At 42.7% G+C, this 15,645-nt stretch overlaps 2 protein-coding genes across 5 annotated transcripts in view; both read right to left on the bottom strand.

The window, feature by feature from the left end:
* fam184ab (family with sequence similarity 184 member Ab) overlaps positions 1-15,645 on the bottom strand; it is a 216,016-nt gene that overhangs the window by 161,629 nt on the left and 38,742 nt on the right. The window lies entirely within an intron of this gene.
* Positions 6,931-7,833, bottom strand: LOC309688887 (uncharacterized protein). The gene is made up of 3 exons (XM_082504964.1): positions 7,451-7,833; positions 7,247-7,364; positions 6,931-7,115 (listed from the first exon to the last, which is right to left on the bottom strand). The coding sequence occupies exons 1-3, from the start codon at positions 7,550-7,552 to the stop codon at positions 6,955-6,957; spliced, it is 381 nt and encodes a 126-aa protein (XP_082361090.1). The 5' UTR covers positions 7,553-7,833; the 3' UTR covers positions 6,931-6,954.

The following is a 15,645-nucleotide window of genomic DNA, read 5'->3' as shown; positions in this document are numbered from 1 at the left end:
TCCGCGTTGCGGCCGACAGAGTAGCAAGGGGACGGGTGCTCTGTTTCTCCATCTCTCCTGCATCTCATCTGCCTCACATGAGCCTACCCACACCCGCACACATGCACAGCCAGGCTGTAATCTCTTTGGTCTGCTCATCGGCCTTTTATGTTTTCCCCAGAGTCCTCCCAGCATGCTGCAGTTGGGCATGTCCTGCTTTACTGAGCATTGGAAGAATCAGAAACAGTATCTTATCAATCTGTTCATTTTATTCCAGGTCGATCGTTTCGCTTTGCGTTTTGGAATGGACTCCAAACTGAAGCGAGCAAAGCAGAAATCTTCTGTTAGCCCCTGTCCTCAGGGATGCGGTTTCTCTTTGCACGACAGCGACCAGCACGATGCCTGGCCTGTCTGCCTGGTATCATCAAAGATGAGCTTGTGGGGCCTTTTCGGGTTGAGGATGGAGTCAAGCTCAACTCCCAGTCCTACTGCCAGTTTCTGGAAGACACCTTCTTCAAGCAGTGGTACAGGAAGAAGTCTGCATCCTTCAAGAAAAACATGATTTTCATGCAGGACAATGCTCCATCACACGCGTCCAAGTACTCCACAGCGTGCCTGGTAAGAAAGGCTATAAAAGAAGAAAAACTAATGACATGGCCTCCTTGTTCACCTGATCTGAACCCTATTGAGAACCTGTGGTCCATCATCAAATGTGAGATTTACAAGGAGGGAAAACAGTACACCTCTCTGAACAGTGTCTGGGAGGCTGTGGTTGCTGCTGCACGCAATGTTGATGGTGAACAGATCAAAACACTGACAGAATCCATGGATGGCAGGCTTTTGAGTGTCCTTGCAAAGAAAGGTGGCTCCTCTGCCGACGCAAGAGACCGGCGCCCACTGTTGAAGTGGGTGTGCCGCCAACGAGAGCACATTCTCCGGCCCGAGCTCCACACCAGTCGGCCTGGAGCAAAGACCCACCCTCGGGCCCCCGGCGGGACCCGACGCCCAGGAGGAAGAAGCCTCAGCCCTCCTAGCTGTGGTTTCGAGTGGAGAAGGGGTCCAGCAGCAGGGAGACCTTGCTTTTACCCCTCTGTTGCTGCCCAAGAGGTGCCGCTTAAGTTCTGTTCAGGTTGTCAGCCCCAGAAGGCACTGCACTTTCCTAACACTGTCTCCCAAGCACAAAACCCCTGCACACAAAATGCCTCAGGTAACTCCCTGTTCAGGTGTGTTAAATGTTCAGGTGACCATATCACGTGTTCCCGCTGTTTTTCATTGTTGTGCCCCAGAAAAGGTGCCTCCAACAAAATGTATGAATGTACATGTTTCCATGTTACAATCAATAAAGAGTGTTGTTTATTCTCAAACAATCACAAATGCTCAGCCTGCAGGCAGAATGAGCCAGGTCAGGCAGGTGATGCAGTCCCCTGCAGACACACTGAGGGGGCGACAACGCCCCGCCGACGGTGCTGCAGGTCAGCCGGCTGGCTGCTCACTTCCCTCAGTGGCGCGCTTGCTCAAAATGCGGTCCTCAAATGCGTCCTTCATTTCCCTGAATTTTAAGGCTGTGGCAGTGTAGACTTCATGGCCCAACATATCCCACAATTCATAGCGCGGCAGTCGGTGTGGATAATTTTGTCGCAGACGGCAGAAGCGGAGTGGCCGAACAGTAAACTGTGAAAAGTAAGTACTAAATATTATGTCACTTATTTATGTGCAAATGTTTAATAATGAGGAACATTAAAACATTACTGTTGGCCACATGTCGGCAAACTTATTTGCCATTAGCGATGTTTGTACGTTCAGCTTTTACTTGCTTTCAAAGCCTTTAAAATATAATAATACAATAGTCGACCTTAATCTTACAGAGAATGTGATGATTTTGTGGATAATTAAGCTGAAAGTCAGTGATGCTGCTCGGTTTGCAGTCCTGAATATCACGGCACAAGCAGGATTCACTGCACTGTTAATGTTAGCTATGTTATATTGCTGCCTCTGTCCGGTGGTGTCGAGCCAAACGGACTTTAACGTGTATTTGAACGAGCTGACGGTTCACTCGTTAAGCTGAAAGAAAGATGCTTTAATCACAGGAGTCACACATGTGTCCACTGTACCATCTGGGAACTCTTCTTGTTTAGCACTCGTAATAACACAAACACTAAATCCTCCTGTTTTGTAGTAGTGTATACACCTGAGACTGTCACCTGTCTGTCTGTCCTGCACTCGCTCTCTGTTTCTTTCTCTCTGATTGTGGAATAAAAATATGAACATGTGTTTATAAGTTGCACTTGTGTTTGAATCCTGCAGCTTATCACACATTTGATTTCCATGTGTGACAACTGCAAATGTGTCCAGAGTGAGGACAGACTGAGGGACCCACTGCTGCACATCATCTGTGAGGCTTTGCACCCCTGATGATCCAACAGGACAAACTCAGCAGTGTGTGAGGAAGAGGAGGAGGAAGAGCCAGCAGCAGCTGACAGATGGAGAGAATAGACAGACTGTTCCTTGTTTGTGAAGGACTGCTAGAAAAGTTTAAAATAACTAACTGTCTGTCCTGAATCAGTCTTATTAGGTAATGTTCAAACAATTTTATCATTCCAGTGTTTTCAGTGCAGGAGAAAGTACACAGGGCCTTCAAGTTACACACTATGAAAGGCAGCAACAAGTTTAATGTCCAGAAACCTGAAGTATGTATCAGCAGCAGAATGGACCTAAAAATAAATGTTTGTTCCAGTTCTATGAAGCTTTGAGTATTTTGGATTAGTAGTACTCCTGTGTTTGTTGCATCATATTGCTGTAATTGTTTATATGCTTTATATATTCTGAGGTAAGTTGATCTATAGTGTTACATCATATTCTATAAGGATGTTATGTGTTTGTTTACTTTCTGCCCAGTTTGACCCATTTAGCAGAAGCCAGCCTGTTTAAGGCTCTGATATCTATTCTGTATGACTTAAGGCAGTTTTGACATGATATGATTTTCTCACCCAATAAAGGAATATTTAATATATCAATCTACTCTTCATTCTATCAGACACAGTTATCACAGCTCGTACATTTTCTTTTTACACATATATGTAAGTATTGAGCCAAATTTAGTAATGCCAACATACCGAAGGAACAACATTTGTCTCTTATATATGATACACCTATATATGCACTGTCAAAGATACTTGAGTGTCTTTGAGTGAAGATTTAAGGTGATAGGACATATGGATAGCTGCAACTTGGATCTTTACTGAAGCTCAGTATTTGACACAGAGTTCACTCACATGAATTTCACTCACATGTGCTGTACCAGTGTACCTGCACATGTGATGTGACAATAGAAGTAGGGCTGCTCAATTAATCGAATTTTAATCACGATTACGATCTGGGCTTTCAACGATCATTAAAAATGACTGAGCCGATTATTAGCCCCTCCCTCATTTATCCGCGACACCTTAAAGGCCGGTCCGTGAAAATATTGTCGGGCATAAACCTGTCCGTGGCGCAAAAAAGGTTGGAGACCGCTGATTAAGAGGACCCGAGGGAAGCTCGGAAAGCTAAGCAGAAGTTATTTGGAGAGGAGAGTGACTGCCGTTGGCTGAAAAGAGAGGTAAAAAAAACTTCAGTGGTGTTGCACACTATTTTATATTATTTTTTAAAGTCATTGTTAACCCTTTAAAGCCGGTCAGAGCAGCACGCTCCGTTTTGTGTAACTATTTTTTAAATCCCTGAAGAACCCTGAACCGTGTAAGCTAGCGCAATAATTTGTTTTGCATATGAAACCAGAGGAGTTGCACTTACATCTTATGCCATCAGCTTGTCCTCGGTCACGGTTTCCTTCCACATATGGCTTTGCAAAAATTGCATAAAAAGCGCTTGCAGGAACAAAAACATAATATTCCAGAAACACGCTTTGCCGATCCGATCAGCTGTTCGTAACACTTCCCACAGTGAAACAGAGGTCAGCGCGAACTGTCGCATGTCCGCCATTTCCTGGCCGAAACCGGAAGTGACGTCATTTTCGCGGAAATTGTAGTTTTTTTACTTGTAGGCCTTAAAAGCCTATACTGGTCATGTTAGACTTTTCTGAATAGTTTCTGGGATGCTTAGAACTCGAATTGCACTGCTGGAAATAGTTTATTTTGATGCACCTGCTGTTTTCTTTGCAAATTTGCATCATAGGATTGTTTTTTCGTTTTTCCTGCAGTATATAAAAATTGGTGTATCTCCATAATAAAACTATGAAGACACTCAAAATAAGTTTCCTGTTATTGTAAACTATTTTTTGCAACTTTTTTGTATTTATAGTTTGAGGGATAAGCCTCTTAAATTTCTCCAAGTAGAAATATATGTAAAATATACAAAAAACGATTTTCAACTTTTTTGTAGTTTATTGCACTTTTTTGCAATTAATGTAGTTACTATGGACTTAATGCATACATATTATTAAAATATGGGCTATAACAGTTGTATAGCAACTTGAAATGCTCCCACAAATGGCACTACAGCATGTAAAAATATAATATAAGCTCTGGCGGACTTGGTTCTATAGTAGGTCTTAAAGGGTTAAATAAATATCGTCAAATAATCGAGATCTCAATTTCAGTGAAAATAATCGTGATTATCATTTTTGCCATAATCGAGCAGCCCTAAATAGAAGTGATTTGATTTGTGAGTTCAAACTCACTACTGTAATAACTAATAATGATTAATATAATAACTTTAATATTGGCCATCTCATATTTACACTGACTTCAGTCTCATGAACAACATTAACTATTTGTTATTTACTAGCTAATCTTAAATGACTGTTCAGTACAGATATGAAGCCCAACAATCATGTTTTACAGTCCTGTGGTCTCAGCCTCAGATACTTATTAAATCACACAAAGCTCGTGTAGAAACAAACAAACAAATGAACAAAACATGTTCTCCTTCATTTCTGTCAACCACATGTTTCCAGCTATCATGGTTGCCTGGCAACCTGGGCAGCGCGACGGAGGCTAGACCGTCCCATTTCACAAGCCTCACACTTCTGGCCTTAGCGGTCTTTGACTACGCGGCCCTTGAGGACCGTTGAGGCTGCGTACTTTAAGGCTGCAGACCCTGAATGGGATACAGCCGTAAACACAACTGTCAACACCGAGGCGGCCATGATACTCAGAGAGGAAATAAAGGCGCTATTGCAGAAAAGAGCAATACGAGTGGTCCCTGCTTCGGAGACAGACAAAGGTTAATACAGCCGTTATTTTGTTGTTCCGAAAAAAGGGGGAGGGCTTTGTCCCATCCTCGACCTGCGAGTCTTGAACACGTATGTACGAACGTACAGGTTCAAGATGCTAACACTCAGACAGCTCTTGAATGCAGTCGGCTCGGGAGATTGGTTTGCAACAATCGATCTAACAGATGCTTATTTTCATGTGGCTATACACCCGAAACACAGGCAGTTTCTGAGGTTTGCATTCGAGAGCGTAGCCTACGAATACCTAGTGCTGCCGTTCGGGCTGTCGCTCGCTCCTCGCACCTTTACGAAATGTGCCGAGGCAGCGCTAGCGCCCCTCAGAGAGAGAGGCATCCGCATCTTAGCCTACCTAGATGACTGGGCTCTCGTAGCTTGCTCCAGAGAGCAGGTGGACCACAGCTGTCGCTGGTTCTGTCACACATTCGGACACTGGGGTTCTCTGTGAACTTTCAAAAGAGCTCGCTAATCCCGAGTCAGCAGATTACTTTTCTCGGTTTGGAAATATGCTCGCTTTTGTCACGATCCTGGGTCTTATGACCCAGCGTTTTGAGTTTTAGTTTATTTTGATGTTTATAGTATATGGTTAAGCTCATTAGGTTTTCTAGTTCATTTGTTATTAGATTCCCCTTGTGTCTTCCAACCCCTGTTAAGTCTCCCTTGCCCTTCATGTGTTTCATGTCTGTTATGTTGTCAAGTTCATGTAGTCATGTCTGCATTTCATTAGGTTTCCTATTTTATTTTCTAAGAGGTTCTGTGTTTTGTTTTACTCTTTCCCTGTGGCGTTGTTATGTCCACATTGTGTCTACTGTGCCTTTCTGTCCCATGTTTCAGGTTCCTATGTTCTGTCTCCCCAGTTGATGTTAAGTTTACATGTTTAGAGTTTAGTCAGTGTGTTTCCTGTTTTACTTTGAAGGTCCGTGTCTCATGTCAGCGTTTCTAGTTTTGCTTCCCTTGTCTCGTCCAGCCTGATTACTCCTAGCTGTGCTCTCATTCTGTTTCTCATTCCCTCGTTATCCCTCAGTGTATTTAAGCCCTGTGTTTCTTCTCGTCAGTGTTGTAGTCTCCCTCATGGCTGTGTTTCCCTGTGTATTAGTTATCCATGTCCCAGTTTAGTTTAGTTATATTTTTCGTGCCATTCTGCAATAAAGCAGCTTTTTGAGTTTAATTCCTGTGTGGTGAGTTTTGCGTTTGGGTCCTTCCAGCCGCGCACGTTTGTCGGAGCACAGAGTGGCCGGGTTCATCGCTGCCTCGCTCAGTTTCAGTTGGGACGCAGACTGTGTTTCCAGACGATATTAAGCTTGTTGGGCATGATGGCATCTATGATCGCCGTAGTGTAGTGATGGGCAGATGAAGCCCCATGAAGCACTGAAGCTTTTCATCCAATTGGTTCACCCCAACGCGAAGCTTCATGAAGCTTCATTTGCTCTAGCAGGACACCTACTGGACGTAAAAATAATAGCTGGCATGAATTTGAAGAGTGTGGCATTTTGCACACAGCCTGTAAATGTCAACAACAAAAGGAGTGTGTAAAACATGTATATTGTAGTGATGGCAGTATACTGTGTATATTTATAGTGGCAGTATGGGAAATGATTATTTGGAAATGCTTGAAATGGAAATGATCATTTACTGTGAGGTGAGGTGTGGTTGGGGTGTGGACAGTGGTTGTGCTTTTGTAACGTTGAGGTATGGACAGCTACACACTGAGGCTTTGTCCTGCCTGTTCACATTTTATTCTGTAAAAACTAAATTTTCACTGCTTTTATGACCTTTTTAGTGGGGAGAACATAGCTGGGATTTAATGATTTAACAAATCTTTTGAATCCTTTGTCCTCCACAATGCTAAATGGCTGGGAGTCCTCAATCACCATGCTGACCAGGTCTTCATCTATTTGAGATTGTTCTCCTGAGGAAAGACAATAAAGATAAAGCACAAATATAAATATCACATACGTAACTTATAACAGTTGTATAATATTGTTATATCATTTAGTAACATTACTGCATGCTATATTATCATGGCATTTGATGGCTCACCTGGTCTTGCTCCACAATCGGTGTTCCCCTTATTCTCATGCAAAGCTCTGTAGTGCCTAAGCATGGATGAGGTGTTGTTGTTATATCCCAGCTCCCTGGCACATAGCAAACACTTCACCTTGTACAAAAGTCAAGACAGCTCAACATAAATTGTATTGCACCATCAGTATCATGAAAATACATCTTCTGTAGAAATTTACATACCTTGTTGGGAGGAATAAGATCAAAATGTTCCCACACAGGGGAGGACATCCTCCTCTTCTTAGCTGGCTCCATTCTCTCCTGACTTTCTCTCCTCACTCTCATAAACCTCCAAACGGTCTCCAAACTCTCACTAACCGCAACTCTCCATCAAACACCCACATTTTTGAATGAAGTCTGAGGGGTTTATATCGCTGTCATATCTCGCGGCAAAGTTCGAACCACTTCATGAACCAGTCACGTGGTACAGCCGGGCAGCGAGGCTTCGGACGTCATCATTTTCAGCTCCTCCCATAAATGAAGCAAGCCTCGATACGCGCTTCGCGGAAACGCCCCCTCCATTACTCGACACACGCTCCGAAGCCTCGATACAGAACGTCCCATCACTACCGTAGTGCCACTTGGACTGTTAAAAATGAGAACATTTCAACCAGTGGCGGAGCGGGGGGGTGGCTTACTGAGCTTAAGCCCGGGTTGTTTTTTCAGAAGCCCGGGGTCTTTTGGAGTGTAATTTTTTCATAGTAAGATGCCTGGCTGACAACTGTATAAAGCAAAAAACTACACACAATATTTGAAGCACATAGTGCACACTGTGGGAATTTACGACTGTGCGTAAATCTCCCCTAATATTGGTATGATCCGAGCTCAGGCACTAAGCGGGGCGGGGCAGCTGCTGCCTACGAGTGAGCTGTTGGAGAAGCGCAGCGAGGCAGACAGATGAGAACTGAAGTTTGACCAGGTACCAAAGCAAATCATTCGTACTGTACAAAAAATGTAAATATGATGGTGTATCACGAAAGATTGATATCAAACACTTGACCCATATTACGTTACTTGCTCTTCGAGTGAATCAACAAATGGCGAAATGAAAAGCCGAACAACAACAACGCTGTTTCTTTAGAGAGTCTTAGCTTACATGTGTGTTTATTTCATATTTTCAGTTGTTACCCTCCACGGCTAAATAAATCGGTTTCAGTAATGCACTGATGAACACAACAATGGACATTAGAGGGTTCTTTCAAAGAAAAAACTTGTTCAGTATATTTCTATGCAAAACAAGAGGAATTTCAATACACAGCAGTGTATTCACAGTTGAAACCAGATATTTACATACACTTTATGGAAAACACAATAAATTTTCTTTACTGTACAACATAAATTTAGAGTAAACTTGTTTTGTTTTGGATAAATAAATATTTAAATATCTTTTGAATTAGTTAAATGTCAGAATAAAGAGAGACAGAGCTGTCTATTTTTTATCACTTTCATCAAATTTTGAAGTACATATACACTAAGTTTATTGTTAATTAATAAGAAAACTCCAGACGATTCCATTCTGAGCTGAAGAAGCTTCTGATAGGTTAGTAGACTCCATGTGAGTAAATTGGTGGCACACCTGTGGATGCATATAAGGCAAAACACAGAGCCTGTTTCTTTGACATGGGAAAATCAAGAGATGTCAACCAAAACACCAGAAAAAGAATCGTGGAGCTCCATAAGTGTGGCTCAATTTTGAATACAATTTGGTGCCATTTACAATTAAGAAATACAGATAATTTCTCTCCTTACTCTTAAAGTTAACAAATGTGTTTTTATATTTTCAATCTAAAAAAATAAACATTTAGTCTAATTTGATGTTACAATTAAAAAGTGTTTGTGTTTTGATCTGAAGAGTGTGTAAATATCTGGTTTCAACTGTATATTTGATGATTGTCAGCACAAAGAGGGAGAGAGAGGAGCAGAGAGGGAACAAGAGCAGGTGTGACACACATGTTAGTCAAATGGTTATTTACCAAAAGTATCACCGTATCATAAGTACTCATGTATCTCGTACCTAGTGTTTCTTTTTAGGTTTGCTATTTTTCAAATTCTACATTTGTTAAGTTATGCAGGCTTGTTTGCACAACAAGGCTAAATAATTATATAAACTTTTCTCAATCTAAATAGTGTACTTTGGTAGAATTAAAATAAGTGTAGTGCAGGTCTATGATGATTTTTAGTGCTACTATCATCTAGTTCTGATTCTGGTTCTGTCTTGGTTAAATCCTAAGTAGTCCTGATTTTGAACTGTTGTAGTCCTGTTTTAGTTTTGGATCAGTTCTGGTTCTGGTTGAATTGGGGTTTAGTCCTCGTGTCTTGATACAGCCCTGATTTTGTTCTGCCTTGCCGCTTAATTAAAAAACTAGTTTAAGGTGTCCTGCATATGTGATATATATTTTTCCCTATATGAAGTCATTCTTTTTTGAACAAAACTCAAAACAGAGCCATTTAATCTTTCAGTCATTTCTAAACCCCCCTCCCAAAAAAAAAATCCCACATGCATACTACCCTTTAGGGCTAAGCCCCGGGTGTTTCAAATGTCTGGCTCCGCCTCTGGTTTCAACGCTGGACTCTCTCACACCGTTTGTGTGCATCACGTCACCTCCGGAGGAGGCTGCCGGTAACCGTGTCTTGCATGCTAGCTCGCAGTCCTTGGAGGGAGCCCAGGCTGCTGCATCAGGGCTCTCGGATTGGGAGGGTGTTGTTTTGCAAGGTGGTGTCCACAGATGCTGCCCTAAGAGGATGGGAAGCGCTGTGCAAGGGTGCATCAGTGAGAGGGATCTGGCCCGCAGCCCAGCGCCAGCTGCACATCAACCACTTAGAGCTGTTAGCAGTGTTCTTAGCTCTAAAGCATTTCCGTCCAGTCCGGGAGGGCCACCATGTCTTAGTCAGGACGGACAGTTCAACAGTGGTGTCCCACATAAACAGGCAGGGAGGAACACGCTCTCTTCCCCTGTTGAAGCTGTCTCGCTCTCTGCTGTTATGGTGCAGTGTTCATTTTCTGTCTCTAAGAGCCACCCATGTCCCGGGCCACCTGAACCTGGGGCCGGACCTTCTCTCCAGGGGGGGTCCTCTGGTGAAAGAATGGAGGTTACACCCTTTAATAGTGGCTCAGATTTGGGATCTATTTGGCAAGGCGCAAATAGATCTTTTTGCTTCCAGGGTAAATACTCACTGCCCCCTGTTCTTCTTCATAATCGACCACGATGCACCCTTGGGCTTGGACGTGCTAGCGCACCAATGGCCAGACGTGCTCCTGTATGCATTTCCCCCAGTGGAAATGATATCTCCAGTTCTAGAGAGTGCGTCGGCATTCCCCCTCTCTGATTCTAGTGGCCCCTTGGTGGCCCACAAGGTCGTAGTATGCAGAGATAATCAGCCTGCTAGCAGCGAGTCCTTGGGAGCTTCCTCTCCGCAGGGATCTCCTCTCTCAGGCGGGAGGAGAAGTGTTTCATCCGCGCCCAGATCTGTGGCGCCTTCATGCTTACCTGCTGAGAGGTTAAACTCGATTGCTAAGGGTTTGCCACCTAGTGTGATAGCGACAATTCAGAGCACTAGGGCCTCATCTACTAGAGGCTTGTACGCTTACAAATGGCGAACCTTCGAGCAATGGTGCCAGGACTGCCACACTCTCCCATTTCAGTGCTCTATTGTGGATGTTTTGACATTCCAGGAGCTGCTGGATAAGGGCCTTTCATTTTCGACAGTTAAGGTTTATTTAGCAGCTATATCTGCTTGTCATATTGGCTTTGACGGGGTGACATTTGGTGCACATCCCCTTGCCATACGTTTTCTAGAGGAGTTCACCGGCTGAGGCCCATGCTTAAGTCCAGTGTCCCTGCTTGTGCCTTGTCTTTGGTGCTTCTCGCTTTGGCTTCGGCAAAGCGAGTGGGTGACCTTCATGCGCTGTCTGTGCATCCCTCCTTCACACAGTTCTCTCCCGATGGCCACAAGGTCGTATTGCGTCCAAATGCTGCCTATTTTCCCAAGATCATGCCTGCATCTTATAGCTCAATGGAGTTTGAGTTGCTGAGCTTTTGCTCCCCTCCTTTTGCATCTGAGGAGCAGAGGAGGATGTATTCTCTTTGTCCAGTGCGTGAGCTACGCACCTACATTGAGCGCACTCAGAATGTGCGTTTAAGTGACCAGCTGTTTGTCTGCTTCGCTAATCCAAATAGAGGTAGAGCTCTGTCCAAACTGAGGCTGTCCCACTGGATTATAGAAGCTATCTCACTGGCATATGGCACCAGAGGTCTTGCTTTGCCCCACGGGGTGAGAACTCATTCCACCAGGGGGATGGCAACCTCATGGGCTCTTTTTAAAGGGGTGCCTGTAGCTGATATTTGTGCGGCAGCTAGTTGGGCATCACCGCACATTTTTGTGCAGTTTTATCGGTTGGACGTTACAGCCCCTTCGGTGGCTCATGCTGTCCTTTCTGCTGGGTCTACCACTCACTAAGGATGCGGTGGTCCGATTCCGGTTTGGTGGCTGCTCTGCGGGGTGTGTATATATGTCCCATACTTATGTGTTGTACCGAGTGAATCGACTGAAAGGGAACGAATAGTTATGTCTATAACTTCTGTTCCCTGAAGGAGAGGAATGAGGTACAACACAAGGTGGCCCCACTGAGCAGTTTGGCTCGGTGAAGAGCGGCTATCGAACTGAGAGATGACTGTGATGACAGCGGCTATATGTGCAGGCGGGGCCGTGCGCGTGTCATCACACGTCATCTGCCTTAAAGGCGTGAATAAAGGCTTCTTCAGCCAGGACACGCGAGGGCGTGATATCCCATACTTATGTGTTGTACCTCGTTCCTCTCCTTCAGGGAACAGAAGTTATAGACATAACTATTCAATTCATATTTTCAAGTATGTTATTGCAACTCTTTAAACATTAACCCTGGCTAGGGTTATGTAATAAACCAGAACGTCAATGATGTTAGCAGTTCATTTGGCTCACAATACATGAGATACAAGAGAGTTTATTGCCCATAAAATGACAATTGTGAACTAGACCACAATTTGGGTAAGGACCCATTAGGTGATTAAATAAATTCAATTCTGACCAATACTGTAGAAGTAAAAGTTCTTGAGGACTTCGAATGGATGGATGGATAGATGGATGAACGGGCAGATGGACGGATGGTGGTTTGGGTTAAAATATCACGACTGCTAATACTTACAAAGCTCCATTTTATTGCTTGCAAGGCTAACACATTCTCTCTGAGGAGTCTGAACAGCTCCAGACACCAAACAGAGATAAACATGCGTTTCAAAATCACCCTGTCACCCAAAAAAATTCAACAATTTGACTCAATAAACAAAAAAACAATAAAAATAGATTACTCGTCCTCACAGCAAAATGTGAAACTGTCATGTAAAACCAGAGTTGAGTGGAGCATGAGACTGACAATGTTTGCATGTTGCTGGTACAAAAAATTTAATATTTAGTAGACAAAGAAATATAATGAAGACTACATTGTTGGTGTGACAGAAGAGGATGCTGGGAATAGGGTGAGATGGAGGAAGAAGGTCTACTGTGGCAACTCTTAAAGGGAGCAGCCCAAAGAAGAAGAGGAAGAAGAAGTCCACACACTAGCTATACACCAGTTTTTCCTTTCCAGCTTGTTTTGGACTGCTTTTGCCCTCCAGTGCACATGAAAATCAGTTATTGTAAAATTAAAAAAAAAAAGCCAAACTGCTGTCAGCTCCACAGTTCCACACATCTGTCTGACCCTGGTTTACACAAGGAGTCTCTGAAACAGTGAGGGAGGAGTGGAGGGGTATAAAAAAAACACAACTTCTCTTGTTTCTCTTTTCACTAATTCTCTGAGAGATTACTCTGACCACACAGTTCCCTGCAGTGCATAAAATCCCAGTTAAATAAGCTGCACAGAACAACACTGATCACTGATGCAGCAGTCATTTGTTTATCTGCTCAGAGAGACAGAGATATGTCTGCGTGCTCCGCCAGGCTGATTTTCTCAGCTAATTGCAGCACGGTGGCCTCGTGCATTCAATTCAGAGGCAGAACAAAGCTGAGAGCGTTTGACTCTGATCAGCTGGGACTGAGGACAGCACAGCGCGCACACAAACCCGCTCTGTGTGTGCATGTTTGCACGCAGCGTTTACAAGTAATGATATTTCTTTGGTGTCTGCCTTTGAGTCAAATGGACAGAGTCGGGTGATGAAATAGAAAGCTGAGTGTCCTGATTTACATGTTCTATATCTCCTACTTAGGTTGCTGAGGTTGTAAATAACGTTTATTTCCATAATGATATCTGGATGGATTTTTAAAATTAATTGTCTCTCTTATATATTAGTTGGTTCAATGGCTAAAAAACAAAAGAGATTAAAATTTTAATCAGGAACTAAACATACTGGGTACTTTCTGCTTATTAAATGACTTCAAGGATTATATAATACTTAAAAGATCAGACAGGTGAATTTTTTATTGTCAGTAACATACTTTCTGACTCCTCTGCCCTGTCTGTGGCACGCTGCCCTTAATCCGCGTATTAATACTGAAGACGAAAGTCTTAAAAAGCGGATCACAAATATTACTTTTTATTGTTTTTAAAAGAGGATCTGTAATAAACCGGGCACACTAGTTTTTCGAAAACATTAGCAGAGCAAGAGTGCATTCTAATAAGGATTATTTAGCTGTATGTGAATCATCTTTGCTGAGTTTTTTTTAGCGTTCTCTGTCAACTGCTACTTGAGCACACTGCTCGTGTTTATTGAATTGACTGTGAAGTAGAAGGGTGTGGCTTATTGTTTATTCATTTATTTATTTTTTGTAATCTTCGGCAGGTCTTTTGCAACACTGAAAGCACTTGGAAGATTTTGTTCTAGTGGAAATCGAATATAGAAAGTTGCCATCCTTCACAAATGTGCGAGTCTGCTTTGTTGGTTGAGTCAGCAGCAGACTACAGTACTCAACAGAGGCGACTCAAAATACTACAAAATGTTCTTTAAAACCACACTGCACACACAGATGATCCATAATATAGGCAGCAGAATGACTTATTGAGTCCTTGTTGTAAAACTCCAAGCTGTATTTTGAATTTAAGCAGGAGAAGGAAAAAAAAGACAAATGGCATTCTTAAGGACATAATCAGTAAAATACTGTCTGTGCAGAGAACAGAAGCTACTACTACAACTGGGACTAAGAATTCAGCTCGCACGTAATCTCACATTTTGTTCCACCTCCACTAAAAGCCGGCAGATAAAAATGCCACGGCTCCTGGAAACAGATGACAGGTGCCACAGTCGAGCCCAGATAAAACTGATGAGGAGGCATTATCTTCTTTTATGAAGCAGAGCTTCTTTTTCTTTCTTCCTGTAAAGCACACGACTGGTTGGACAGGAAGGATTGCAGCATCAGGGGAATGATAGTTAGACTAAGAGTGAAATTAGCTTTGAAAGTGAGGTCTGATATGAGAACGATGACAAAACATATACAGTAACCTTGACTCTTTCTTATAACATTACCTCAGTGTAAAGTAGCCCATTGCCCTCGTAGACTGACTTATTGAATGACGCTGCAATAAGGAGCCCCGTTGCTATGGTCACACCATTAAGCTACAGCCTCAGAGATTGTTTTTATGTCCTCGGAAGGAAAAATTAAACAATCGCACGCTGACTTATTCAAGCGTTACAACGAGATGCCATCTTTTATCCTGCATGCCTGCAACAGTACCACAACCGACGAAAGCATTTTTAATCTGAGTGGGACCAACATAGTTAATTAACAATTAATTACGCAAAAGAGACAAGCACAATAAAGAGGTACAATTATGTTAATCGCAAGTGTCGGGGACAAGAAACGAGTTACTGGGATCATGAACCCAAAAATCTCTGCAAATTAGTGCAGGGTGGGTTATTATCATGCCAGGCCCAGAATGCAGAGATACTAATAACAGGAGCCTTTAATTTTGAGCAACAACAATAAATTATGAAGGGAACAAAAGACTTATGAAAAGACTGAAAAGATTTTCAGTACAATATAAGTACTTGATTTTGCATCGCAAATATGTAAAACATGAGGCATTTCTTTGAGTTATATACTTGATAACATGTATGTGAAACACAGCATAGTATTTATTATATGGAATATCTGAATGAATTCTCCATATTGTAGAGAATAAGCAGTGCTCCATTGAGCGAAAAGGGGTGAAAAATGTAGCCACTGGAAAAAAAACACTGCAGTTTCTCTAATGGCCACTTGAAACTGGGTCCAAAAACGAGTTAATCCTCCACCTGTAAAACTCAAAGCTTATTGGCTAACAGCTTCTCAATCAAAATGAAATTTAAGTTTATTTAATTTTCCTTGAAAACAGTGACTGAGCTTATTAACATCAGGAAAATGCAAGCCGA

Source organism: Aulonocara stuartgranti (assembly GCF_965226115.1).
Source record: "Aulonocara stuartgranti genome assembly, chromosome: 15".
NCBI lineage: Eukaryota > Metazoa > Chordata > Actinopteri > Cichliformes > Cichlidae > Aulonocara > Aulonocara stuartgranti.
This window is presented reverse-complemented; position numbering and strand designations above follow the sequence as displayed.

Excerpts from the sequence above, each read along its gene's own strand:
- LOC309688887 (XM_082504964.1), bottom strand. The coding sequence starts at position 7,552 with ATGAGAGTGAGGAGAGAAAGTCAGGAGAGAATGGAGCCAGCTAAGAAG. Across the intron at positions 7,365-7,450 it reads ATCTTATTCCTCCCAACAAG|GTGAAGTGTTTGCTATGTGC; the intron begins GTATGTAAATTT and ends CTTTTGTACAAG. Across the intron at positions 7,116-7,246 it reads CGATTGTGGAGCAAGACCAG|GAGAACAATCTCAAATAGAT; the intron begins GTGAGCCATCAA and ends GTCTTTCCTCAG.